Consider the following 27,759-nt stretch of genomic DNA (forward strand, 5'->3'; position numbering starts at 1 on the left):
ATGTGCCTCTGATGAGCGCCCAGTGGGAGGCCTGAGATGATTCAAGAAGTCACAACCAGGGCAATTCAGACCAACCGACAAGCAATATGGATTGAACATATGTTAAATCTACTGAAATAGCAGGGATGGATGTATGAACCACCGCAGCAGTGTGGGATCACAGTGAACTATGCACACAAATACATTGTTAGTCTACGGCTCCTGTCGTGATAATCACATGCGTTGAATATTTTAAATAACAACTCAGTCAGTCCTAAAAATATAAATAGACATAAATATAACTTATAAATGGTGGAACTAGTTACTGTAGGTGTAAGATTAAATCCAGTTCAAACCAAGGACTAAAAGACAAGACTTTAAATGACATAATCATCTCCCAGGGCCCACCTATAATCATCTCCCCGGGCCCACCTATAAATAACACTATATAAACCTGGTTAACCCTAACCCCTAACCCTAACATTCTTACGGGTTGTGTCATTCTTCTCCTTAAAGCTGCTTTCAGACATGCACTGAACTCTTGAGATTCTCCGCACTTTCCTCAGAGTTTTGAAAAAATATTTTCAGGTGAACAAGCGGAGCCACACACGTAGAAGACACCAACGAAGATGTCATGAGAGTTTGTGGTGATAAGAACCATCGACGGTTCACGTGGTCTCCGCAGCGGAATTAACACGTCACTTCCTGCCTCTGCCTGCTGCCCAACCCCTCACCTGAATTATGAGGAGGATTTGTTGCTGTTGTGAATGCGTCTGTGCAGAGAACCTCCTGCTGAGTTGTGCATGTGTGGAAGTCAAACTGCGAATATTTTTATTAAATGGCTTTCAATTAGATATTTTATTTATTGTCTCTTGTTTAAATTTGTAATTTGCATCCTTTGTTTTTAATGTCTGTGAAGCACTTTGTGAACTTGTTTTAAAAGTGCTATATTAAAATGTATGATTTTGATGATTATTATGATTATAATTGTTATTATTATTATTATCAAACTAAGCATTCACATACAGTTATGTTATTATTATTATTATACAGTTACATGCACACGCCCTTGCACCCTGGAGTAAACTTACCCAAAGAAGCACAAACTTTTGCACACAGCTAGAATTAGATCAAGCATCATTAGAAACTCCCAGAGGATTCCTCATGGTCCCTGAACCCACCATTGAAAACCAGCGCACCGGCTCGCGCTGCCGTGCGCGGACTGCAGCTGTCGTGAAATGTCGTGAAACGTAAAACAGCGGGCTCGTTTGAAAGGAGGAAAGCGTCTCGGTCGTTATTGACAACGGTCACTGGCAAAGTTTGTGTTTGTTTCTTTGATGGGGGGGTGAAAACGAGATGGAATAAACATGGTTGCCGGTTAAATATCCTCGGTGCCACGCGTCGTGACGTTGACCGGGGACGTGAGGCAGGAAGCTGCCAACAGACGAGAAGCGGAACATACGAGTGTTTGTTTGTTAGCATAGTTAGCTCCTGCAGCGCTAACGCTAAAAGCTGATGGGTAGAGAGTCATTAAAAACAGGTAAGAGACGAGCTGTGTTCACTTCTCCCAAAGAGGCAGACTCCTCCGTGGAGCCACAGCTTAATGGGAATGTGCTAAAGAAGCTAACGAGCCTCGTCAATGGGCTCACATGCTTTTTAAATCACCATTTGAGTCGTATCTTCTATCCTCTGCTGCTACAAGTGTCATTTCAGCCATGACAGGCATTAAAGTGATGATCACTTGTTGTGTTGTTTCCTCTTCAGTCCAACGATGTCTTCCCGAGACGACGAGTCCCGTGTCCTGGTCCTGGAGGAGCAAGTGGAGAGTTTATCAGACGAGTTGATGCAATGTCAGGTGTGTATGCGCGTACACTCAGCTGTCAGTTTATTAGGTACACCCGAAGCCCCAGCTGATCCAGCGGTCCTGCAAGAAATCCTGGTTTCAAAGAAGCTGTTGAATGTTGTAGGTGTTGAGTCTCCTATTTGTGAGGATGTAGTTTGTGCTACTGATGAACTGGGCAGTGCCATATAAAGACAAAAGCATCTGTAGCATGATACAATTCTTCACATCTTAAAATGTTCTCTTGTCCAAACTGCTTTCCACCTTCCAAGATTTTCACTTCTAAATTCACATGTGACAAAGAAAAGCATTAGAACCTTATGTTTGAAACGCTGTGAGCAGCAAAATGTTCAACAATTTAGCTTAAATAATTACATTTTCCAAATATTTTCAAGTTAATGTTGTGGTGTTGTTCACTGATAATTTTAACAAACACATTTGTGTCTCCGATCATAGTATTTGAAAGTTTTTGTCGATGTTCCATTATGTCTAATTGGAAATTAAAAGTTAAACTACTGCAAAAATGGCTTCCAGACCCTATAAGAAACCTTGAGTGGATCCCCTGATGCACCATCACATCCCCAACCTAGCACCTGTGTGTTGGAGCTGATTTCTAATTTATTGGAAAAAGCCGTCTAATCAAATAAGTAACTACGCCACCTCGCCAGTGACCACCCCAAACACTGAGGAGTTTTCTGGTAATCACTCGATTCAAAGGTTAAGGGCAGTGGACGTCACATCTTGTACAGATTGTCGAGCTCCATGAAGCTGTGAATGATAAGAAACACCAATGGTTAAGGCTTCGCTTCGTTATAATCTATAATGTGATAACATCTAATTAATCTAAAACAGTGAAATCTACTGAGTAAACTGAGGACAGCAACGTCTGTCAGCAAATGTCTCGACACGTGGATAATTGTTCAGCTCACTAGTCTAAGTAAGATTGTAAAGAAAAGATGTTCAAGTGCGGCACCGTGATTTTCTCACTGATGTATAATCAAATTCTTACTGTGCACTAATGCAGTAATAAAGGTTAATGCTATTTGCCACTTGACTCTAATTAGCCCATGAACTGCTGCTTCACATAATCTTATCATGGACCCTGTGAACCAGTGAGTAAAACATATTTTGTGTAAAATGTAAGTGCCAAGATTTCTTTCCTCTTTTCACTATTCCATCTCCATCAGACAATGACTGCCCACTTCTTTTTATAATAATCCAAACCATTTGTTATCTTACTTCCTGCTATTTTCATTCATTTTGATCAGACAAAGACCTGTGACTCACCTAAGATACTTGCATAGCATATCTCCAGCGTTTGCGGCCATTAAATATAAAAAAAGGATTTCTGGGGAGATAATAAAACATGCCAGGAAGTACATCTGTGTCAGATCCTCAAATTCTTACCCTAAAGACGTGAACTCATGATTATAGTTAATGTTTGATTAACGTGACAGTTGAAATTGAAAATCATATCAATGTTCAGGCAGTTTGTTGTGATTTAAAGATGAGTTTTTGAATGAGCGTATTTTACTAAATCGCACAAAGTGTATTTTAATTGATCTTCTGTCTCTTTTGTGTGCAAATCTCCTGAGCATACCTTATTAAATGTTCAGCATTGACAATAAATAGTTTGCAGGAAATCTCAGTTTTCAGAGAACATGTGAATTAATTGACCTGCCCTCCCCGTTTTGTATTTGTTCTGCCTAATACAAACACAGAATCAGTCAGTGCCCATGAGCAGAACCTCTCAGCTTCACTCTGTAAGTTGGTGATTGAGGGAGAGTGTCCTTGCATACTCACCACCAGGTGGTGCCTAATAACATGAGTGAAGTGAACCCAGCACTTCTCATTTTGCATATACACAGCACCCTACAGGTATGTACACAGTTGCTGGGTTCAGCATGAACAGCATGATGATGTGTTACTTTGACTTTTGATCAGACTATACCATACCACCAACTACAACACGTGGGGCAGGGACATTTGTTGCGGTGCTGTTTGACTGTAACTGCACATGAGCCTGTTTCCATACCTCCTGTCTATAAAGTTCGAAGTAACTTTTGAAGTTAACCTCCTAAATTTTATTCAGAAAAAGAAGTTTCAGACTTTCTCCCCTTTAATTTGTAGGAGACACAAGTACAACCCACTTACGGTGCAAATCAATGTGTGCACCTTTTCAATTTAATAAAAACCTCAGTAGCTTCTTGTTCATTAGTATTGGGTATGAAAATTTGATGGCTGGAATCTAGACATCATAAAAAACACATTTTAAAAACCTACTTCGGGAGGACTTTATTTTCAGTATCTAATAACATGATGTGCGTTTCCATCAGGGCCATAAAAGTGACCTGTACCCCTTTTAGATTTTTCATACATTTCAATTACACAGATAATATTTGTCAAACATTACCTCTGATTTTTCCAGTGTTGGGGGAGTGTTTCTTTTAATTGCATCATTTGGGGGTTTTGCTCACCTAAGAATACACAAAACAGAGTTGCAACTGCACATTGTCATTAGGAAATTTCTTAAATATTGCACTAAATGTAAATACGAAAACGAAAATATTTCTAGTGCCTATAAAAAAAATCTCCATAGCATTGTAAATGTGCTTTAAGTGCACGTATAACTGCCATTTGTCCTGCAAACATTTTGACATGCAAATTAACTTTCTACTTAAAGAGCAATATTCATATTTTTCTTAATATTTGTAATGCACTGTATTAAAGTCTTATATGGTAACCAGTTTACCAGCATTACTGCACAGCGACAGTTCCTGTTACTTTACATTGAACTGACATGGAAACCGTCCTCGGTGGTCTCGTTTCCAGCAGAACATCAGTGATTCTGTCTATCTAATGGGGACCTTAGTTGTACCATTTAAATAGTGGCATTAGAATACCATTGATGTCTTAAGTCCCTAGCAAGATGTACTTCAGGACAGCCATTAACTACAAAGAGTCTCATCTGTCGGCCAGCAAATGTTCCTACTAGACCATGCTAATTTTATTAATATGCGGCTGAGTTCCAGTGGTTCTTTTTGGTATGTTTAGCCCATGGTGTTTCAGTGTCTGGATTCTAGAATGAATAATTCAGTGATCATCAAACACACATTCAAAGCATCTTTAAGTACACATACGGCAGAGGAGCGCTCTTGATGAGAGTCCTGACTGAACACTTGTCTGTGGATTGGCTAATGGCAGCCAAAGGCCAGGCAGAGGGAGACCACCTATTTCATGTCAGCCATGCTGCTTAATTTCATCGTTAGCTGCATTGCCGGGTTGATGTGGTGAGATCTCTATCGCCGCACGCACGCACACACACACACACACACACACACACACACACACACACACACACACACACACACAGTTACATACAGATGCATACAGAGACCGATATCTACAGTCCTTCCACTTTATATGTTCAAGTCATGGCCTTATCAAGGTCTGTTTCTGCCATTTTTAGTAAATAATTGATTAGACACTTTTGAAAAGGGGGTTAAAATTCATATACTAATTGGAGACCAGTAGATTCCAGTGGGAGGGATGACTTTTATCTTATGATGATGTGAACATAATTTATCAGATAATTTTATATTAAGTCGATTTGGTATAATTCTGTCTTTTAATGTCAGAAAATGTAGTTTTTAGATGTCCCTCATTAAATGTAATGTAGCTTAAAAATGTTTGAAAAACCAGCGAGACAATTTGAATTGGAAATGTGTCAGGGGCTGGCTGGGTTTCTCTGCTTGAAGATGACTCTCTCTGTCATCAGCTTTGAGTTTCTTTGGGGCTAGTTACTTGGGAGCTGTAGTGGAAAACATATCCGGAGAGCAATTGATTAATAAAGAAAATGCAAGCTCCACCGCTGTGTTTTGATTTGGATCCCAGCTCTCCCCGGTCATAAATAGTGCATAATGACAAGTGTCAATGCTCGCTCCCCTTGAGTCGAAGGTCACATCTCAGCCATGGAGATTCCTGTTTAGTGAGGCTCATGATTAGAGAGGGCAGTCCAGATCAAAAACTATTTTTTACAAGATATTTAAATTATTGATTGACTACCCCTTCTGTCGTATGCAAATGCCATTGATCATCCTATCTAATTTTTAGTTTTTTAATAAGGAGCTTGCTGCACTTTAAGACATATTTAGCAAAAGCTATTTATCTCAATTAAGAATAACAGCTGTTGACTTGCTGAATCTATATTTTCACAGGCAGACAAGGAGTTTGTGTGGTCCCTATGGAAACGCCTGCAAGTGGCAAATCCAGACCTGACCCAGGCTGTCAGTTTGGTGGTTGAGCGGTGAGTCAATTCATTTTTTTTTTTAAGTGCTACCGGAGAAGCTCAACAGCTGAAAATTCCTTTATCTCACAAGTGAGGAGAAATATGTGTGAAAGTCGTTCAAGGGGTGTTTAAGGCACCTTGGCCATTCTGCTGGGGTTACGACGAAATCTTGTGCAGATGCTGATTTAAGCCTTCTTATCCCCGGTCTAGCAGTTCAACCATGGAAACCCTTTTAATGAAAACACTCCTCCGCTGCCGCTCCCGTCTTGGACAGTTGAAATGCTCCTGCCAAATACTTGTCTTTATCGGATAAATTGTGAGATTGTCTATGACCTCTTTTTGCAGGGTGGCTAAGCTATATGAAAAGCAGTTGCATGGGAACTTTCAGAAAAGACGGAGGGAAGGATAATGCACAGCTAGATAAATGAAATAAATTTCTCCATATTTACAAAAAAAAACTGCACGTTAAATGTTGTTATAATACAGGCATCACTGCAGTTCGAAATGCCTTATAAACACGTTTCAAATACAGTTGAGATTTCTTTAAAGCTTCATTCAATACTTCAGTTGTTACAGACTTTTTGGTCTGTTGGGGATACATTAGAATGATGTGCCCTATCATGGGTGCATATCACTTACTTTTTGAGGTCTGTCAGTAGTTGCCAGACCCTTAATAGGGGTAAAACATAGTGCAGAAAGTTCCCCAGTACCTGTGCGTCTCATTCCTTCTCCACACCCTCTTCAGTTCCTTTACAGCCCCTTAGGAAACCCATCAAAGTATGCTGCTCTGCTGAGACTAGTGGGGGAACATGCATCCAGAGAGTGCATGTGTATTGTATCACCTGATGCGCAGGAGAATATTGACATGGTAATTGTGTCGACTCCAGTCAAGCGCTAGTGCACCGGGAATTGCCATTCACCCTCCCTTATCCCTCCCGTACGGATCTTGTAGAGTGATTGGTTGGTTGCTCAGGACATGGTGAACACAGCCCAATATACAAGGAGATGTAGCTAGGCCAGCCTGCGTTCCAGCTCCTCTGGGGACGCCAGATACTTATTTCAGCTTCTACCAGGGGAGAGGGCTGATCAGAAGAGGCAAAGAGACGAGAGAAAAAGACCTCAGAGATGGGAGGTGTAGAAGAAGCAAATGATGAGCGAAGAGAATGGAGGGCCCCTGGTGGCCTAAAGCAGTTGAAACAAACAGGTCCCAAACTGATGCCTTGTTTTTCTCTCCTTAAAAGTTCATTATGATAAAGGAGGTGCTAGTGGGCATGAGACAAAAGTTCAGAGTAGCTGAACAGTAGCTAATGATTAAACAAACTTTCTTGACGACCCTATTTATAATTTAGCATCAACAAATTTGGAAAGAGTTAAAATAACATGGGCCACATGTAACAGGATGAAGTTCTTTATTTGCTACGTACACCAGGCACACAAATGATTCAATTATACTTAGAAAACAACATTTTCATAAGAGTTTGATTCTAGAGCCTTTGGTGATAAGGGCCTACAGCTTGTGCTGTTGACAAAGACATGTGATTTCCACAGCAGAATTCATTTGTCTTATCCAAAGCCCCAAGTCACTGGATTTCAGATGACTGTGACCATGTGGTTATTTCTTTTTCTTTTCTCTTACTTCTAGTGAGAAACACAAAGCCGAGATTAAGAACAGGAAAGTGTTGGAGATCTTCCAGATCAAAGACTACAAGATACAGGAGCTGGAACAGGTACAGTACAGCAGGTTGTCTTTTAGAGTTCTGGATCATCCAACAAGGTCTGAAATACAATCGCTGGGCACGTTATTAGGAATACCAGTACCCCTGTTTGTTCATGAATGGAGCGACAAACAACAACAGCAGTCCCGTGGATGGCAATTCTTTTATTGATGAATCAACAGCTTGTATCCACGGACCCAACATACCGTGTGTCACCAGTCCAGGCTGCTGCTGTTAGTCCTATAAGAGTTTGGGGAATGTTTTCTGGCACACTTTGGATCCCTCAATACCAATCAGCCTTTGTTTGAATGACACAGCCTGAGTATTGTTGCAGAGCTTTGCTTCCCTTTATGGCCACTATTTACAATCGTCTAATGGCTACTCCCAGCATTTAAATGCTCCATGTCACAAAGCAAAAGTCATCTCGACTGGTTTAATTACATGGCAGTGAGCTTAATGTACTTCAGTGGCCTCCATAGTCACTGCATATGAATTCAATAGAACAACCAGTATGTTTTTGTGTGAGTGATGTGGTAGAATTGGGACATTTGCCGCCTGAATGTGCAGCTGACGCATCATTTTGAATTCATACCCAGAAGAATCGAAGCAAAGGTCCTACACAGTGTTAATATGAAGTTCCTAATAAAGTGTTTGGTGAGTGTCATTTGTATGTGTCAGTGTGAATCAGAAAATAGTAAATTAGCTTTTTACTTTTTTCACCACTGTATTTGGCATCCTTGTATAAACTAACCATATTTACAAATCTTTAATGTGGAAACTGAGAGTTAAATGTCTTTGTCAATACACTGACCAAATGTGCAACAGGAGGGATAGTCTTTCACAGTTATCAACAAATGTTAAGTCTTAGCTTGCTTAAATGTCAGGTGAAACTTTTATAAGCTAACGTTTTGTAAAGGAGTTAATATTCAACATAATCTGTGTAATTCTAACTGGATACTTCAAGCTGCAGCTCTCTCTTACCTGCTTTATTTTGCCTTCGCCCCTTGAGTAATGTTTCTTGATGGTATGATGGCTAACGATAATGACATCACTAATGTAATTTACTCCAAATCATCATCCCTTCACTGAAGCATCTGTCAGTCCCCTTCATTAGCGTCTCTCACCCAGACCCGTGTTCGTTCCTAATGAGACTGGCTGTAATGGAGTCATCAACTTGCCAGCCAGTGTCTTTTTTTTTTTTTTTTTACTTTGCCCTCCTCGGCCATTTTAACTCTGATCCAGTCAATTTAACAGTCAGAGAAGTAGCTCATAGAATTACTACATGTGTGATGACATCAAACTGTACTTCAGAGCTAATTTGAGAAACCAAGTGCAGCATTTTTTTCAAAGGTTCCAAACAAATCTGAATGAAACCTCTAAGTTTAATAGTATAATCCTCTTGATGGGTGTGGCCCTCCTTGTTTTGGCTGTGCTATGTGCTTGAATCAGTTTTCAAGTCTGGCAGATGCATTAGTGCCTGCGACAGCCAACTTGAAAGCAAATCTCCCAGCCTGCATTTGTTTAACCTCTGGATAGGACTGTGCTGGCAATGCAATGATGTCTGGGAGCAATGCTCTGCCATACGAGAGAAATGTATTACATTCTTACTGTGGAACACATTATTTATAAAACAAGATTATTTTAAAGGCCTTAAAATTTGGTATCTTATTGAAAAAACATCCTCTGCAGCAAGTGTAAACCTATTTACATCATGTTTTATCAGTTTATCTGATGCATTTCAATTCTGCTTCAACAGAAAACCGTGTCGTATTTTCATCCTTTTGCTCGTTCTCCTTCTCAAACTGTTGCTATTATAACTTGCAGACTATTTTAAACGCTCATTAATAGCACTCGGCTCTGGGCTGTCATTCAGCCCTCAGAGAGGCATAATCTCATCCATAGTCTTGAGCCATACATACCCAAATAGTGATTAATTGGTTTTTCCTCTTTTTTTGGAGATGTGATGGTCCACTGGGTTCACACAGGATTTCACACTCCTCTTAATGTCTCAGCTTTCCAACTTTGATGATGTCTTTTTTTTCTTCTTCTTGCTCTTCTTATTTTATTCCACCTCTTTCTCTATACACTTCCCCTCGCTGCTCCTTTTCCATTTTTGTTACATAATTAGCTTTCATTTTTGAACTGCATTGGGAATTTTCAAATGCTAATCTTCATGTCCTAGACCTCTTAACTTGGCGGAACCCCCCTCTTTTTCTCCTCTATCAATTGAGCACTACTGGATTTCAAATTGTTCTCGCCTACCTCATTATCAACGTTTGAATTTATTGTCTGCTCTCCAGTATAAATCTCTATTAAAGCCCCTCTGTTCTTAGCACGACGAGCTAGGAGTAGCGAGAAACGCTAAATCCACTATCTAGATATATCTGAGCGATTTCCCTCAACATGGCAATTAATTGCATCCCCGAGCACGGTGTTATTTGAGAGAAGGGTGTACCCACAGAAGGCCGTGGATTACCAGCCAACGCCAAACCCCAGCTGATGCAGTGTTCAGAGGCCAGCCGCCTCCTGCTCAGGCCACAGTGGCTTCCAAAAATCATGAAGTGAACATACACCAGCATCAAAACTGGGTAGTCATTAAAATAATTGTATCATATTTGGAGGTGTCTGGTTTGGTGAACATGGACAATTGTTGCGCTTTACAATGTTTTGTGATTCATTGTAGAATTAAAACGAGTGTAATATAGATCCTTACAGTTGAGTGTGGGCGGTTGCTGTTGAGTGGAATAAAAACAGAATATAAATTGGCAGCTGTTTTGATAGTTGGTAAATGGTTTGAAGTATTATTTCAAAACAGAATGTCAACTATTTTATGGCTCAACGTCATGTTCCTCAAATGTTTGAATTTGCAGCTCGTTATAGTCTTAACATCTTTGTAAACTGGATGTCATTGAGTTTTGGATAGTTCGACATTACAAGACATTTAATGATGTCACCTTGGGTTTAAGGAAATTGTGACGATCATTTTTCATTATTTTCTGATGCTTTAAAGATCAGTCATTTATATAGAAAATAATCTGCAGAATATTTGATTATGAATTTAATCATTAGTTGTATCCCACTAATAAAAATTACCTGATTAATAATTAGATTTTTTTTCTTTTACAATCAAAACCTCATTTTGATTTGAGGTTCCCAATATTTAAAGGAATAATATAACCTGTGTCTCTCCTTCTCTCTATCTGTGTCACGCTGTCTCTTTCACTCTCTTTTTCTCTCACTCTCTGCCAGAAAGTGGAAGGGCAGCAGCAAGAGATCAACAACCTGCTGCAGCGGAGGACGACAGTGAATGAGGACAGTGCCTCAATGAAGAAGGAGCTGACAGCTCTGTGTGAACAACTCGTCGATAAGGATCAGGAACTTAAGGTTGGTGGCACCAATTTTCAGTGGCAGTCTGGATCCTATGTCTCTTCTCTGTGGCATTGAACACGACAAGTCCTCCCTTCGGCTACAGCCACAGCCATTTGAATCATTTAGAGGAGCGGGAGCATTGCTTAGCTTTCTTTAACACAATCTCTGTGTTTGTTTCTTCTTCTCTCACATCTCAACCTCGCTCCATCTCAAGCCTTTCTTGTTTTTTAGCTTTCTTTCTTGCTACTGACAATAGAGAATACTTAACAGCTGGAAAGTGTGTGTGTGTGTGTGAGGGAGGAAGAGGGAGAGAAAGAAAAGCAGGTTGTTAACTTAGGTTAAGATAAATACTTAATGACCGCTTCAGTGGGGGAAAGTGAAAAGTGTGCATGTGATGGTGTGGCTTATCCCTAATTATGCTTAGATGGGACCGGGCTATGATTAATTGATAAAGGAATGGTCCTTACACAGTCTTGGTGAGGTCTCATGGCGAGAAATCGTGGGGGACAGCATCAAAGGAGACCTGGGTTGAGTCTAATGGGTCTTGCAGCAAGCACCATTCTCATTAGGAGCCTGTCATTAAAGCCGACAGACTGGCCCCAGTACCTGCAGGAGCCCAGCTCTTGCAGCACGGCTCGGCCCACACCAACCAACATCTGGCCGCGCGGCCCAGTCATACGGTACAGGTGACCTTGGCCAAACAGCAGCCCATGCAGGGGGCTCCCGCAGCAAAGCCGGTCCACTGTTTACATATTCATTCAGCCTCAGCCCCATGGGTTGCTTCTCTTTTTTGCATCACTATGTCTTTCTTTTTTCATTTTCTCAGTTTGAATTGCTACTTTTTCTGTTTCTCTCCTTTCGTCACTGTTGTTTATTTGGCCCTCATGACCTCCCACTCTTCTCCTTATACACACACACACCTCTTATCCAGGAAATGAAGACGGAGTGTAGGAGGAAGGAGGAGGAGGAGCGGCAGGTGGTGCAGGCTCTAGAGGAGGAGAAAGAGGGATTAACTTCCCGCTGGGCCGCCCTACAAGCTGACCTGGAGGAGAAAGAGAGGCAGGCCGACACCCAACAAGACCACAGGGATGCTGCCCAGGCCAGAGTCAAGGTATGAACACGGGGACAAGTCCATTTAGCATATTTTTCCCGAAATGTTATTAATATGCATTGTCCCTGAAAGTAAAGTAAGAAACATACACACCCACACTCAAAGTTGTCCAGGAAGAGCCCAGTCCTTTATCTTGAACACACCTTGAACTCTGTGATCCCTCACACCTTCTCCTCAGCATGAGAATATAAAATATATCTGTAGCAAATCACATTATTTAAATATGTAGAGACTATATTCAAAGGAAGGAAAATGAATCATTAAACACGAGGGAGACTCTTTTTCCTGTTCACCTGATGACCACAACTGAAGACTCAAGACCAAATGTCCGTCATTATTTATCATCACTACCAACTCTGAGAACATGAGTTGATCTAACAGTTACAGCGGTATCGCTGATTAAACATTCAACCAATCAGATCACAATCAGAGTCCTTGAGGAGGTTTCTCTCGCCTGTTGTCATTTCCTTACAGAATTAATTTTTCCTGTCAGAGTCTCAGGACACCGGAGCTTCAGAGGAATCTGACATTCCGTCTGTCCTAATAGACTCATCATTATGAAACATACTGCTACTCTCGTGAAATGGAGTCAGACAGAAAGTCTTGTATAAGTCAGGACTGGAGAGTAATTACACTTGGACAGGATGGAGCCCAGCAACTCGGCTTTATGCACATCCATCACAGCCTAAGACACTCGACCTGCTCCTCAGTTTTAGTATCATACTTTGATTTGAAAGATGGAGATGGAGAATACGGGTTGTGCAGGTGGATACATTGTGTCAATTTGTTTGACATAGTAAAGATTTATCCACAAATATATCAGTATTACAGTGAACAAATAGATGAGGTACAATTATTATATAGTTTACTACATGTTTTTAACTACACAGGAGATTTGAAAATGAAAGAAGTGCTTGACATCCTTGTTATGGTCATATATGTAGAAACCTAAGATGATCAAAGTCTATCAACAACACAAACAGTCTCATTAAAAACTAAATATTGTATGTTTTACTGCAGGGTAACCATAGTTTGCTGTAAGATGTGTTTTTTTTATTTTTGTGCTCCTAAACAAGCATAATTGCTGTTTTATGTACATTAACTGCTATGGTATTTCTTCATTTCTTTCCTTGTAATTACTAATGGCTAATTAATTTTTCATATGGTTGATTCTGGCCCTGTGAAATACTGCTTTTAATTAGATTTAAACTATCAAGGCTCGGGGACCTTTGTGTGTTTGATGCAACGCAATCTGCCCTGCACTAATGGTTTCTTCTTATTAAGGAAAAGCTGTCACTAGCACCTTGTCTACACCTGCTTCAGAGTGAAAGCAGCACAATAGCAGCAGCTGCAGTTCTTCGTCAGTGTGTACATCTTATCTGCTCAGAAGCATTCTGACACTGCTCAAAGCCCAATATGCATTAGTGTAAGCTGAAAGAAGACACAATCAAAAACCTGACATAAAAATGCAAATAATATATATATTTATTGCTTCTAAGTAAGTGCATATAGTTGTAAGATGTGGAATTAGATTGTTTCTTTGTGATGGCAGTTTTTCATTAATTTTCACAAATAAACTAAATGAATATGACATTTGAAAATAATCACTAGTTGCACCCATAATAAAAAGAAGGAAAATATGTTTTTCTCTTTGATATTTACTCTAAAAAAGATTTGAATCAGGTTTTAATGCCAAGTAAACTTATAGTTGGCTCTTTGTTATTTTTATGAACACAATCAAAACCCTGTGTTTGATTTCAGATTTCTAATATTTAAAACGCATAATATAACCTGTAACTCTCAATCGTCTGTTTCTATCTTCTGCTTTCATCCTCTTTCGTCATCATCAGTCATATAACTGCTTTTCTGTGTCTTTGCAGGAGGAATATGTCATGAAAAACCCTTAAATCAGATTTTTCCTTTATTTTTCTGTAAGTGCTTTATATTTGACGTTACTCTGCTTTACCAGGAGCTGGAGGAGGAGCTACATAATACCTGGAAGGAGTTGTCTAGCATGCAGAGCCATGGTACCAGTCAAGCAGACCAGGCTTCTTCCAAAGAGAGGGAGGTGGCAGTGAAAGAAGAGCAACTCAGTCAACTTCGGTGAGCCCTACCAACTGAAGCGTTGTCCTGCACATTTCAGTGGCTGTTTTCATGTCTCTCATTGATTTTTGGGACCAATTCAGTAGTTAAAGTATCAGTCTGTCCTGTGTAGGCATATGCGTATACATCACCTCTCATGGGTTTCTGTTTGCTACAGCTCGTATATCACTCTATGCCGTGAGGCTTGGGGGTGACACAGATCTCTTCCACTCTGGCTCACCTAAAGCCACTTGATAAGCCCTGCATAGTGGATATGCTTTAAAAGAGGGAGAAAAGGGAAACAGGGAAGGCTTTGGCTAAGCTTTAGTCGATATGATAAAAACTGTGAGAACCGTCCGAGCCTTAGTGGTAATCTCAACCTTTTTTAACTACTTTCCTGTTTTAATGCCAGAGGTGCTCAGATGTGTCAGTCACACCACGTCTAGAGACCAACCAAGGTTTTAGCTACGTGATTAAAGATGTCCTCAAATGTTAGAGAGCACTTTGTGCTAATTCTATGGGACACAAAACAAATCCGAAAATTAACTTGATGTCATTGTCCTGAAGTCATCACCAAGCCCCAGCTGGTGGGTAGCCACTTTGACATTAACATGTCAAATTCTTTGGGAATTTATCTTTCCCTCCATGATTTTTAACTGTCCAGGCCTAGAGGAAGTCAAAACAGTGCCAAATCATAATGCTCCCTCCACTTTATTTAACCACTGGGATAATGTTTTCATGTTGGTATGCAGTGACCTTTTTATGCCATATTTAGTGCTGTGTAATCTTCCCAAACGGTTTAACCTGAATTTCATTGGCCCACAAAATATTTTCCCTGTAGTTTTATAGAATCTCAATCTGTCTTTGGAAAACTTCAGGCGTGCTCTGATGTTCTTTTTGTAGAGCAGAGGTTTCCTTTGTGGTGTCTTGCTTTGGGAGCCATGCTCCGTGCAACCATGCACCATGACTTGTCTATGGTTGACTCATAAACAGGTTAGAGGTTTTAACCAGCTTCAGTGATCCCTTAAAACCTGTAGCTGTTACTCTGGACTTTTTTTGTTTCTGCTTTGTGCCATTGGAGTCATCTTAACTTGTAGTCAGAGTAGCCACAGAACTAAATTCAGTTTGTCAAACTGTCGACTGACGAATATCTAAAATCTTTGTGACCCTCTCAACCTTTATGAAAATCAACAGTTCTTGATCATCAGTCTTCTGAGATCTTTATTTTTGCAAGGCATGAGTCACATGAGCAGAAGTTTCTTGTCGATAGACAAACTCTCAACGCTTGAGTGGCTCTAATCCTCACATCCAATCTGGTTTCATTGAATTGACTCCAGGTTTGTTAAATCCTGACTCCAGTTATCTTTTGTCTTTATCCTTGGGGTTTAATATTTTGTGGAACCTACATTGTGGTTGTTTGAATGGTGGATTCAATATGAACAAAAACAATACAATACTTAGTGTTATTAGTTTAAATGGACTGTTTGTAATTTGCTGTAATTTAGCTTAAAATCAAAACATATTTTAAGACACATTTATGGGTGAATGCAGATACTTCCAAAGGGTTCCCTTGCTTGACTCGTTATTTCAGTGTATTGATTATATTCAAGGACATCACTTCTCTCGTGCAAATGCATTATGTATTTTGTATATGTTTGTGTGTGTACATAGTCGTGAGTTTGCAGAAGTGCAGACTCTGTACAGACAGAGCTCAAACCATGCAGCAGAGCAGAGCCATCTGATCAAGCAACTGGAAGGACTCAACCTCGACACACAGAGAGTCCTGAGGAACCAAGAAGAGGCACACACTGCTGACACCACGTCCTACCAGAGGGTACTACTCACACATGCAGATACACAAGCCAAACCTCAAACTCGTCATTATTATAACCACTTTGTTGCGCTCCACTCATGCCTCACCCGCTGGGGTGATTTATGTCCAGGCTCACTGTAACCTACAATTATTTTACTGGTGCCAGAAAATAAGGACTTTTCCCACAGTATCCTGTTACTAGTGAATATGTTCTTAACCTACCACCCTTCTGTCGGATGACTGTTCCTCTGTGCCATCCACAGACCTAAAAAAAGGTGGGGAGCACAGGCAGAGGCTTGGAGCAAGTATTACTCATAAAACATTAATGATCATTTTGGTTTCACTCACCAATATCTTCTTTTTTTAAATATTTTTTGTATTTGAAAATATCATTTTTTGCTCTTTACATGAGGGACTTTGTCTCATCTTCCTCTAAAGCCTCCTTCAGACAGGCACTGGACTCATGTCCTGCCTCCTAGATGCCGTGCCTAGGTGCCCCCCCTCACCTGAATGCTTTAGAGACTTTTCTATTGTTGTGAAAGCATCTGTCCTGGGTGTTCTTCGTATATGAAAGACACAATCCGGAAAATGTCTGCACCCTATTGTCAGGACATTATCTGGAGTTCATGTCTGAAATCGGCATATTTGACATCCCATCTCTAGTTGATCTGACCCATTCTTTTACCTCGTCACCTCCCCTCCTGCCCTCTGTTTGCTTTACCAACCTGTCTGTCTTTATTTGTGCTTGTTGACAGCTGTACAAGGAGTTGAGTCAATGCTACCAGGCCCTCGTGTCCAGCGAGGCCAAGCTCCGTCAGAGTCACCAGGAGCTGGGCAGCCGGCTGGCTCAGAAAGACCAACACATCCTGCAACTCCAGGCCCAGCTTCAACAGCAGGAGCAGGAGCAAACACAACTGCAGCAGCAACAACAGCAGCTACAGGCGCAGCAGACAACAACTAACTCCTCAACCAACAGACAAACCAACTTTAAGGTAAGCACTCCTCTCATTGGTCACCTTCTCCTACTCGTTAGAGTTTACCTTGTGCATTGCAACTCCAGGCTAAGAAGTGCTTTTCTGCTCTGCTGCAGTTGTTGAACTTTGATTTGCACTTGTGTGGGTATTGCCAACAAACTCCAGTAGGCTTATTATTCCCTGCTTATACCTATACTTTTTCTTACACGATACCCACATTAAATGATGGTGCTTTTGTCAATCACTTGTCGAGAGCTAGTGTGTAATTGTCCTAAGGTACAGAAACTGCAAAGTGTAGGTGGATAAGTAGGTGCAGCAATAAATGATAAGCCCCACCATGGCCTGTGGTGGTGGTCTTTTACTGAGAATCACTCTCTTGATATCACTCCAGTTCACCTTTGATCTGTCCATCTCTCTTAGCAGCAGTGTCTTTCATGTCAGCTATCTGATCTTCCCCTCGTTCCCGGTCCTAGGAACACATGCACTCGCTGATTTACTTCATCCACCTTCTCCCTCTTTCCTCCCACTCAAGTACCTGGAAGTCCTTTTAACACACTCCGGTCACATAGCAGTTAAGACAGCTAAGAGGTGGAGAGAGGTGCTTTAATTGGAGCCCAGTAATGTTCTTGAAGATGCTGTTTGAGTTCCAGTACTTCATCTGTCAGTCAGCAGGGGTTTCACTTCAGCTCTCTACCTTTGAACTTTCACCCCAAGGCGATAGAGGCTGAAGCATACATTTAATGGTGCAGCCACAATTTAAGTGTCCTTTAATAACTCCTAATAAAATGGTGATAGGTGTTTCTCAGACCACACAGTGTCAAAGACTGGGTGGAGAATACTAACAGGTATCTATATCTTGTACACTTGAGCCACTAGTTATAACGAGACTCAGTCTGTTCTGCAGCATGACTTTCACTTCAGTTTATACTGCGGCTGATTGCAGGTAAAACAACTCAGGAGCTGGTGATAATATATATTTTTTGCAGCAGTTGAGTAATTTCTTTGGCGCCAGAGACTGCAACTGTTTAATTTGATTAGTTGATGTTTTCTGACAGTGCTGTTCCCAGACTGCGGAAGCTACAAGATATCAGCTCAAATATTAAGTGAGTTACAATCGCCCTGTCTCACTTAACCCTGTTAATTTAACCAGCTGTGAAGTATAAATGGATCATTTAGTCAGTAATTAAATTCAGTACTGCAGTGTTCCTCCAGTAATTAATACTACATTTAGAGACGATGTGTGTGTGTAGAGTGGGCATGCATGCATACATGTAGTGTATTGTGTGTGTGTGTGTGTGTGTGTGTGTGTGTGTGTGTGTGTGTGTGTGTGTGTGTGTGTGTGTGTGTGTGTGTGTGTGTGTGTGTGTGTGTGTGTGTGTGTGTGTGTGTGTGTGCGCGCGCACTTCACCTTCACTCTCTTCCACAGCCAGGTCAGAATAAAAAATAGCTCACACATTTTCAAGCTTAAGATGTAATTACAAAAATATTATTTATTTATCCTGTGATCAGAATGAATATTAAGCTTTGTTTACTGAACACATGTAGCTGCTGTCTGGCTGATTTGTTTCTATAACTTTTAACTTTCTTCCACATCAAAGTGAACAGATCAAGTATCCCAAGGTATAGCGTTCAGTCAGGAGGGCTTTCTGTTTCCCACTCTGTAATTTCACTGACAGGTTGTGCGTATGTGTGTACGCGTGTGTCTGCACGGGCGTGTGTTTGACTAAAGGTGTGTGTTTCCGAGCGCATAATCGCAAATTCTGTAACAACTTCCTCCCGAACACCTGTTAAATTCTAATGCTCAGGTTGTTAAGGCAGATTTGATTTTAATTTTAAATGTTTTGGTGGAAGTTACCATTGGAGGTGATCAAAGTGCTGATCGCTACGGGAGCACAGGGGAGAGACGCAGCGCTCATTTGAATATAGACCAGAGCGACGGCTTTGAACACCCCTCCCGCAGTGGTTTGGAGGGGGGAATAAAAGTGGAGGGTGGGTGAGAGGAATAACACCCATTGTGTGTATACTTCATGCTGTGCACAAAGATTGAATGTCGGTTCTCTCCTGTCTCATGCCAAGTTAATTCTTTACAGGAAGCTTAATGAGACCTTACAACGGCTTTAACATACATGAACAATGTTGGTGAACCGAACTGTTCTTCCTGCCTGTTAAAATGAACAATGCTGTGTGTGGGGTTATATATATATTTTTTGCAGTCTCTTACCTCCTGTATCAACAAACCTCACAACCTCACAGTCTACATTAAATTCAGAAATTGATGTTGGTTTGTTTTTTAGATGAATAGATAAATAGATAAATAGATAGTGAAGATAAATACTTAATTGACCCTGAGGGAAATTTAGGCATCTAAAGAAAAGCAGCACACATATATAAACATAAAAAAAAGATTTAGTCTTAAAAATATAAGTGTATGTGTATATATATATATATATATAAACTTAAAAAATCAAACAAGAATATGTTTTTTTTTAAACTGTCCAGTTGTGCAAAAAAGTGATAGTAGAGCCAGTAGCTGATTACTGACCACGGAAAAACATAATCACATGTAGGTCTTAATTAATAGTCATTTTATATTATTGATTTAAACTGCTGATTATTTTTATGATTCATCATTTAGTGTATAAAATTTAATTTAAAATGGAAATGCTCACCGTCTTTTTTAAATTCTAAACGTTATGCCAACAACTCTAACAACTTTGTCTGTGTGTGTTTGCACTAAACAGCATGTGATACAGTCTGAACAAACTGCCAGGTTTGAGAGGTTTGGGTTGCCAGGTTGGGTGGTGACATTACACTTTATAGGCAGGGAAGATCCCTCATTAGTGGACAAAAAAACACAACCTCGACTGCTCATTTAATCATTTATGACTCTTTCCCTAACTGCATGATTGTATTTCTAATAGTTGGGTGTTTGGCTACTGTCAGAGCTGTGCTGTGATTAAAGACCAACATTAGAAACCGTAGCTGACCTCAGGCTTTCTGGAAGCTTCACCACTGTAAATGAGTGGTAAGTTGTTAATTGTGTGGGCAGTCATTCAAAGCCCCGGTTACTTTCTCATCATCACTGGAAAGGGAAAATTAGGCTTGTTTGTTCTCTCCAGAAAAGTTTAATACAAATTTCTGTGAAAGACGCCACTTTGTCTCTTAAATGTTTACTGAAACTTAATCTATAATAGTTTGTTTTATCACAGCAGAGATTTCGACATTATGTAATGATGGCTTCATTCCATTTTGCTGCTTTAGGCACAGGGTTTATATTATTTTTTGTTCTGACTCACTGTGACACTTTCATGACTTACAAGGACTCTTGATTAGAAAAGAGACAATAATGTTGTAAGTAACATCTGTGCGGTATCTCTTCTTTGAAGGTGACTTATTTTCACACGATCAATTACTCTCACTCTCACTATGACCTCTTACTATGCCCAGCTACCCCACTGTGCTGCTCCCTAAAGAATTGTACACATGTATCATCACCTTACTTTGAAAATAACATTAAATTGAAATTTGTAGCATATGATGCACACAATCTTTATTACAAATAAAAGTTCTTCAAACGATTATTACCTGAAGCACAAAAGCAACATTTCCCCAGAGGACCAAGCTTTTTTTTTTTAAGTAAATTGATTGAAGCCTTTTTTTGTGCATCTCCCTCAGCTTGTTGAGATGGTTTCAGCTTCTCCCTTGTTATTTATGTTACCAACATAAACACTTTTAGATGTATAATTAAAGTGCACAAATACACCCACCGTTTTGCCGGGTCACATTTGGCTTAGGTGAGACGTTTCTTTTGATCATCATCATCATTAATATCAACCGTCAAGTGAAAACGAGGACACCATAATGCTGCAAAGGAAAACGGAAATTAATTTTCAAATAAGCAAACAGACAAAGTTTCCTCTTGTTAGTTTTTTTTAAAAGCTCAACTTTTTAGTGGCTGTGACCTTTGAATGGCAGAAGGATAAAGGAAATATAAGTAGAAAGAAGCATGTATATAATATTTCCTGTGCGTGTACTTAAAGTCTTCTCCGCTATTATTCACAACAACATTTATGAAAAGCTTTTATCAGATATTTCTGAGCTGTTTTCTCTTCGATCTTATTTTGACTCTGAACATTTGTGTTTCCATCGGGAATGCCTCTCCGTCAGCTCGACTGTCAGGACCTCTCTAAAAGCATGTTAAAATGCCTCGCAACCTGCTGCTTGCATTTAAATACACCTCTTCACCTCAGGTACATCAGTAAACCTCATTATTTGAAAACATTATACGTTATAAATGAATAAAAAAAATGCTTGAAAATGAAGAGTCAAATTTTGTCAAATAAAAAATGCTACTTTTGTCATCCACTCATCTTTACATTTTACTTTACTTTCTATCATCTATACATATGTATGTGTGTGTGTGTGTGTGTGTGTGTGTGTGTGTGTGTGTGTGTGTGTGTGTGTGTGTGTGTGTGTGTGTGTGTGTGTGTGTGTGTGTGTGTGTGTGTGTGTGTGTGTGTGTGTGTGTGTGTGTGTGTGTGTGTGTGTGTGTGTGTGTTATTAGTAAATAGTGTTGTCAACATTAGTTTGTGTGTGAGTGTGTGTATTTGGACCCGGGCCATGTCCAGGGCCAGGAACATACTAATGACATGGACTCCAGTGGTGTGTTTTACCAGCTCAACTGCTCTCATTAGATGAGAACCTCTGCGTAGTGCAGCTCGCCTCATTAATGAAGCACAGCCATGTGCCGCTGCAGATACATGCACTCACTCGTTCAAGCACACACACCCGGGTCAAACAGACTGTGTGGGAGGACGCAGGGCTCACACACACACGCGCGCGCACGCACATGCACATACTCTGCATCCTACTCCCTTTGCACTGTCCTTCTATGAAGTCCCTCTCCACTGCGCTACCAGTTAACACACACGCTCATACATATATGCACACACATTTTTTGAAGAATCATCATCTTGAATACAAAGTGCACTTGGCCTGTTGGAGGGGGGGGTGCACCTCCTCACTTCTCAAGCCTATCAGATCACTTTCACAAACCCTGTCCCTCTGCAGATGTGTGCAAATGTGATTGTGTAAGTATGTATTTTGGTGTGTGTGTGTGTGTTTGAGGGGCCCCTCCTGATTATAGCTGCTCCATAATTAACAGTGATCAGATTTGTTTTGTGGCATAAATGGTGCATGTGTAGAACATTAGGCCTGGCAAGTCTCATTTCACATTCAGCTCAAGGGCTCGGCAGCAGACGGGTCACGAGCTTCAGGGAGCACAATCACCAGCCTCGCTCCATATGGTCCTGCCTGCCGCATCCTCACCAGCAAGGGCCGCGAGTGCCAGACAAGTTCCCCCAAGAACCTAATCGTGTTCAGTAATTACCAAGACTGGTTTTTCTCTTTTTTTCCCCCTCCTTCCCTCCCCCAGCTCCCCCCCCCCCCTATCTCTTGCTCTTTTTTCACAGCACCCGCATGCTCTTTTCTTCTCTTTCAATCTCACGCGCTCTCCCTGTCTGTTGCATTTACCAAGCTGCTTGTAATATGTTTATGGTTTCCCTTTTACACCTTTTCTGCAGTTTTCCTGTTTTTTTGCTGGATGAAAATTTAGGATGGGGATGAGAGAGATTGTGAGAGAAAAATAACTCAGACACTCCCACTTCGGTTAATTTCTAAATTGCTTTATGTGGCTGATGCCGAAAAACCCAGCCCGTCCTCCTGACTGCCTGGAAATTATAAATAATTGTAACAGATGCGCCAATATGGCCGGCCTCCAATAAACGAGGCCCCAGATAATTTGACCAACCCCGTTTGACAGGCCAATTTAATAAAACATGAACAAAATCTTCCTCACTAATAATTTATCATCCCCTCTCCTCCCCTTTGGTTAAAGTTGATTACCCTGGCAGTTAACAAGGTCACGCCCAGATGCCAGGTTTCTGATAATGCAATCAGAACTTGTTGGAAAAAAGGTGATGACATCCTGTGCGGTTTTCCTCACTACCTGGCCTCCCGGTACAGCACAGTTGTGAATGCCTCTATTTGTCAAAAGGCTTCAATTTGATGTGTTGGGTAGAAACGCACTTGATAGCAGCAGGTGAGGTTGTTTTTTTTTATCTCCAAGTGTTTCACACCTTTATATCAAGGATTTAAGAAAAGAAAGGTGTAAATGTGCAGTGAGGTGATGGAGTCAAGACGTGTGTGGGTGCGTGTTAACATCAAGATAGAGACATTAAATAAGTTTAACATAAAATGTGTCATCTTACTTTTGAGTGAATGCGTCTCTAAAGCTAAACATACCCTGTCCCTTAAAACGACCAAGTCCGTGCAAACATCATGAAGGAACTGTTCAAGTGTAAAGATTGAATGTCACATATGGGTGACATGGACATTACAAAATCCATACTTGCAGGGATTTATTATAAGAATGTGTACATCAGCACGTGCTTCTCCCTGTGTGGGCCCTCTGCTGTATCCCTGGTCCTCTTCAGTTCGTTTCGGGTTGTCCCTGCTGTGTGCTGAGGTGTGCAGATGCTGCAAGACCCTGCTAATAGACACTTATAAATAGACGGGCCATGATAACACACAACACACTAACCCACAATGTTGTTGGTGGTAGATGTGCTGCCCCACCTCTACAAGACACATCTGTTTGTTGACTTCAGTTTAAGGAAATGTAACTTAGACATCCAGTATGCAAGGTGCCCTCCGCTCAACCAAACACTTTGACACTGTAGATTCTTTTGTTGCATTGGTCCAGAGCTCACAACATTGTATTATGGACCATTAAGATTGTATCAGTGCAAACAATCTCTCTGCCTCTCCTATAGATTACACCATGTATACTATCATTTGTAATCATACAACAGAAAAAACTTGGCTTTTTCTTTGATTTCACAAAAATTATAATTCCTGTTTTGTTTTATATAATAGATTGAAAAAAAAGAAAATTGTGTTAACTTCACCTCGCCTAACCACAATTTGTATTTGAACAATTTTATCCGAATTATCAGTATTCTTTCTTAGGTTTGGCAATATTAAGAATAATTTAATTTACCCATACATTGTGTTCCACACACTTATTTAATAAGTATTTTAAGTGAGTACATTTCTTCTATTTTGCTTCCTGCGTATTTGGTTTTGTATGATGGTCCACAACCAGTTTATAACTCTTCTTCATTGGGTAAACACCAGTCAAAGATATTTTGACATGTCACAAGGATGTATCATTACTTACTATTAAGTCCTAAACCAAATGAAAACTTTATTCTCTTGAGTCTGAGCTAAACAAAGCTTCAAATTACTGTTCAGTCATTCTCACATGTTAAGACATGCAACTTGTATACATGTTGTTGTCAATGCAGCTAGTTGTCTTGCATGTGCTTACTGTAACTTTGGATTCAGTCATTGTTGCGACACTCTCCCTTTCTTTTGTTCTCACATCTTTTTGTTTTTCCCTCCTTACAGGCAGTGGTGTCAGAGCAGGCTCATGCCGTAGCTCAGAGGCGTAGCCCCTCTGACCAGAGCTCCAACCGAGGCGCAGATCCCAGGCCAGAGGACAAGAGCCTACAACGCAGATCCACCAGCTCCCTAAAAAGACATCAGGTAGATTAGCGCACACACAACTACTAATTATGTCAAAGACAGCATGTGGGGCTAACATGCCCACGCTTATCCATTACTACTTTGCTACGATTAGATCAAAGCTACAAAGAGGGGCTATGAAGGAAATGATCTGTAGAGAATCATGTGATATATCAGACCCTGGCTTTGCCAACCTTTGTCCTGAACTCCACAATACACACACATGCCCCTCATACTGTGACCAGGCCGGCGTGTGCTGCTGGTTTCACGCATGCCTTGGGCTCAGGCACTGGCTAATTTACCGCTTCAGCAGTACATTATGAACAAAAAAGAAGCTTTTGATCTTCTCAGTATTCCACTCATAAGTTTGGCAGGTTAGTTTCTAGATGGCCTCACTCACTGTAAAACTGGCCTGAAGACACATTGTTTGATTAATAGCACTGTCCTCATTATAGCTCCAGTAGACGTGCTTCTATTAGGCCGTTTATATATGTGATGTAATTATTTTTTACAGAATATAAAAACGAATGCATAGAAATAGATAAATTGTATTAATTTAAATTGATGTGATTCCCTTTCTTGTAGGCACTGCTATGTTTGCCTTAGGACACGCACATATACACAATCTGGCTGTTGATAACACATTTTTTCTGGTGTCGATAGTTTTACCTCACAGTGGGATTGTAATTGATTTATATGTAATACATTTTTCATACCTTATTGCACTGAATAATAACATTAATCATAATGGGATTTATAAAAGTGTAAACCAGTGTCTTTAATGCAGAGTGCCTGTGTTGTCCTTTTCAAGTGGAAACTAAACTTAACTTGATCTCAAAGGTCTAAGAAACTAAGACACCAGTACAGTCACTTTTCTGGAATTCAGCATTTTGAACTTTTTCATCACCCTTACTGTGCATATAAAATGAGGAGGCTCACTCATCCTTCTTCTCATTACTTGTGCTCAGCATGGTGCACTGTTTTAGTGAAAAGTCTTTAAATGAGTACGTCCCTGTCCCATCTTGACAGGCTTCACTAGATGTGATATTGTAGTTTTCCCCCCCTGACCACACACACATCTGTTGCATACGTACTTTACATTTACAAATTACAATTTTATGCTGCCGCATGATCATATGGCAGGAGCTTGGCCAGAGTAGAGCCCACAGAGATTTAATCAAAATTGCACATTTTTATATATCCGGCTGACATGTAGTAATATATCCTATATATCTACCTCATTGGCTGTTGATCTCCCCAAACAAATTGGTGTGAACAGCTTCTGCTACAGTATGTCACCAAGGGGGTGTTTACAGTAAGTGTTGCTAACTTAGTGCCTTTGTCACTTCATTTACCAACTTTTCCCTATATGCACACTAACGTTTACCTTTAACAACGTCAAGTCGAAACTTGCTGTCATAGAAACACGTGAAAGTTTTGAGCAGTTGTCGCTGTTAGCTTCTCGATGTCCAAGTATGATGATGCTCCAAAGAAGCCATAAACCTGCTGCGCTTCATTACACTCTATTCAAACAATAATACCAAACTGCAAGGTCAAAAGCTGATGAAACGAGCCCTCTGTGCTTCCTATTGCTGCCACCTAGGGCACAATTTGCAGCTCTTTCAGTAAGTGCCCTTAAGTGATGTGATTATTGGCTGAGGTGACGAGCAGTCACAGTGGTGCACGACTCGGAGTTTGTTACACACTGGAGGTGTTAATCAGGTGCTGTGTTTTTGTCATTAAACGAATGTCTCTGGATTCGAGTGACGAAAGTTCACTTTGAACTGGGAAACCTGATTTCAAAGAATTAATAAAAGTTAATTCATCTATAAATGATTCATGGAAAGTTAAGTCTATAAATCAGGGCTCCAGAGTGCGACCAAAATCTGTGAAGTGCGACTAAAAACTTTCCTCGGCCGCTTCCTCATTTCATCTAAAATTACCAAGTTAGAGGTTTTCTTCAGTTTACAGCTTTAGTTCTCTCAGAATTTATTTCATATCCAGTCAAATTTGGTATAGGACAATGAAATATCCTGAACTGAATCGATATCGAATCTGAAATCGAATCAAGACCTTGTTTGTTTGTACCTCGTTTTTTTACCTAGAACATTCAGTTCTCAGGTTACTGGCTCTTTAAAGTATCTGTATCTGTATCTGTTGGTCTTTAGAATTCTTTTGCTCCTTTTAACATTTTTGTATGTGCAACACATTTGCTTTGTGTGAGCTAGTGTGTGTGTGTCAGTCTATGTTTGTCTATCTACAATAGGTATGTATCCTTCTTGTCCTGTGTGCATGTGTACAACATTCCTCTTCGTCTGAGAACCCGAACAAGTTCAGCTTTGAGAGCTCCAGACACACACATGACACGCTCCTGCAATCATAAAGAGGCCCATTGATGACAGTGACCCCTCTCTCTCTGGGAGATGGAGGGAGAGAGGGTGGAGGAGAGGTGAAGGGAGGAGGGAGGCAGTCGAAGAAATGTTTCTTCTTTGCTGCACAACCAGTGACACTGACCCCTCAGTAAATAAGAGTTTTACTCTGGCATACATACAGACTCTGTTTAGATACCGGCCTCTCCCATCACTGCCCTCTGCTCCTCCATCTGCATTGCACTGTCATGTTTACAGAGTCATTACAGGGTGTGATGCACAGGTCAGGTCATGGCCGCCAACCAGCTGCCGAGCTGAGGTAGACAGCGGGCACATCTCTCTTTGCCTTTTGTTCTCTGCTTTTTATCTTTCGGGCCTGTTTCGTGGAACATTACCAACAATGTCACAACATAGAGCTTCCCACACAAACAGAAGGCACTCATGTGCTTTCTGGACTGCACACAGCCGTGCAACTGGACCAGAGAGAACATCTGCAGCAAATCTCCATCATTTGTCAGTGTCACCATGTCATCTTCGCCTGTACCCCTTCAGACAAACACACACAGTTTCTCTGCTCTGGTTCTCACCTAGATAGGAGGCGTGATTTAAGCATATTCAGCTCATTATTGAGT

The 27,759-nt window shown here is 40.6% G+C and overlaps 1 protein-coding gene across 3 annotated transcripts in view; it reads left to right on the top strand.

Annotated features, from left to right (window-relative positions):
* The first annotated feature begins 1,165 nt into the window (after positions 1-1,165).
* cntln (centlein, centrosomal protein) overlaps positions 1,166-27,759 on the top strand; it is an 83,240-nt gene continuing 56,646 nt past the window's right edge. Inside the window, exons 1-10 of one of the 3 annotated variants that reach the window (XR_004613813.1) lie at positions 1,166-1,515; positions 1,741-1,834; positions 6,037-6,125; positions 7,750-7,834; positions 11,072-11,206; positions 12,123-12,302; positions 14,272-14,405; positions 16,056-16,218; positions 16,953-17,189; positions 24,642-24,779. Coding sequence is in view for 2 of the 3 variants with exons in the window: in XM_034584982.1 (XP_034440873.1) it covers positions 1,751-1,834; positions 6,037-6,125; positions 7,750-7,834; positions 11,072-11,206; positions 12,123-12,302; positions 14,272-14,405; positions 16,056-16,218; positions 16,953-17,189; positions 24,642-24,779 (1,245 nt within the window). In the remaining variant the exon portion in view is untranslated. The remainder of the gene's footprint in view (positions 1,516-1,740; positions 1,835-6,036; positions 6,126-7,749; positions 7,835-11,071; positions 11,207-12,122; positions 12,303-14,271; positions 14,406-16,055; positions 16,219-16,952; positions 17,190-24,641; positions 24,780-27,759) is intronic. The other 2 variants (XM_034584982.1, XM_034584974.1) reach the window with 2 other exon arrangements.

The sequence above is a fragment of the Hippoglossus hippoglossus genome, chromosome 1 (assembly GCF_009819705.1).
Source record: "Hippoglossus hippoglossus isolate fHipHip1 chromosome 1, fHipHip1.pri, whole genome shotgun sequence".
In the NCBI taxonomy this organism is placed as follows: domain Eukaryota; kingdom Metazoa; phylum Chordata; class Actinopteri; order Pleuronectiformes; family Pleuronectidae; genus Hippoglossus; species Hippoglossus hippoglossus.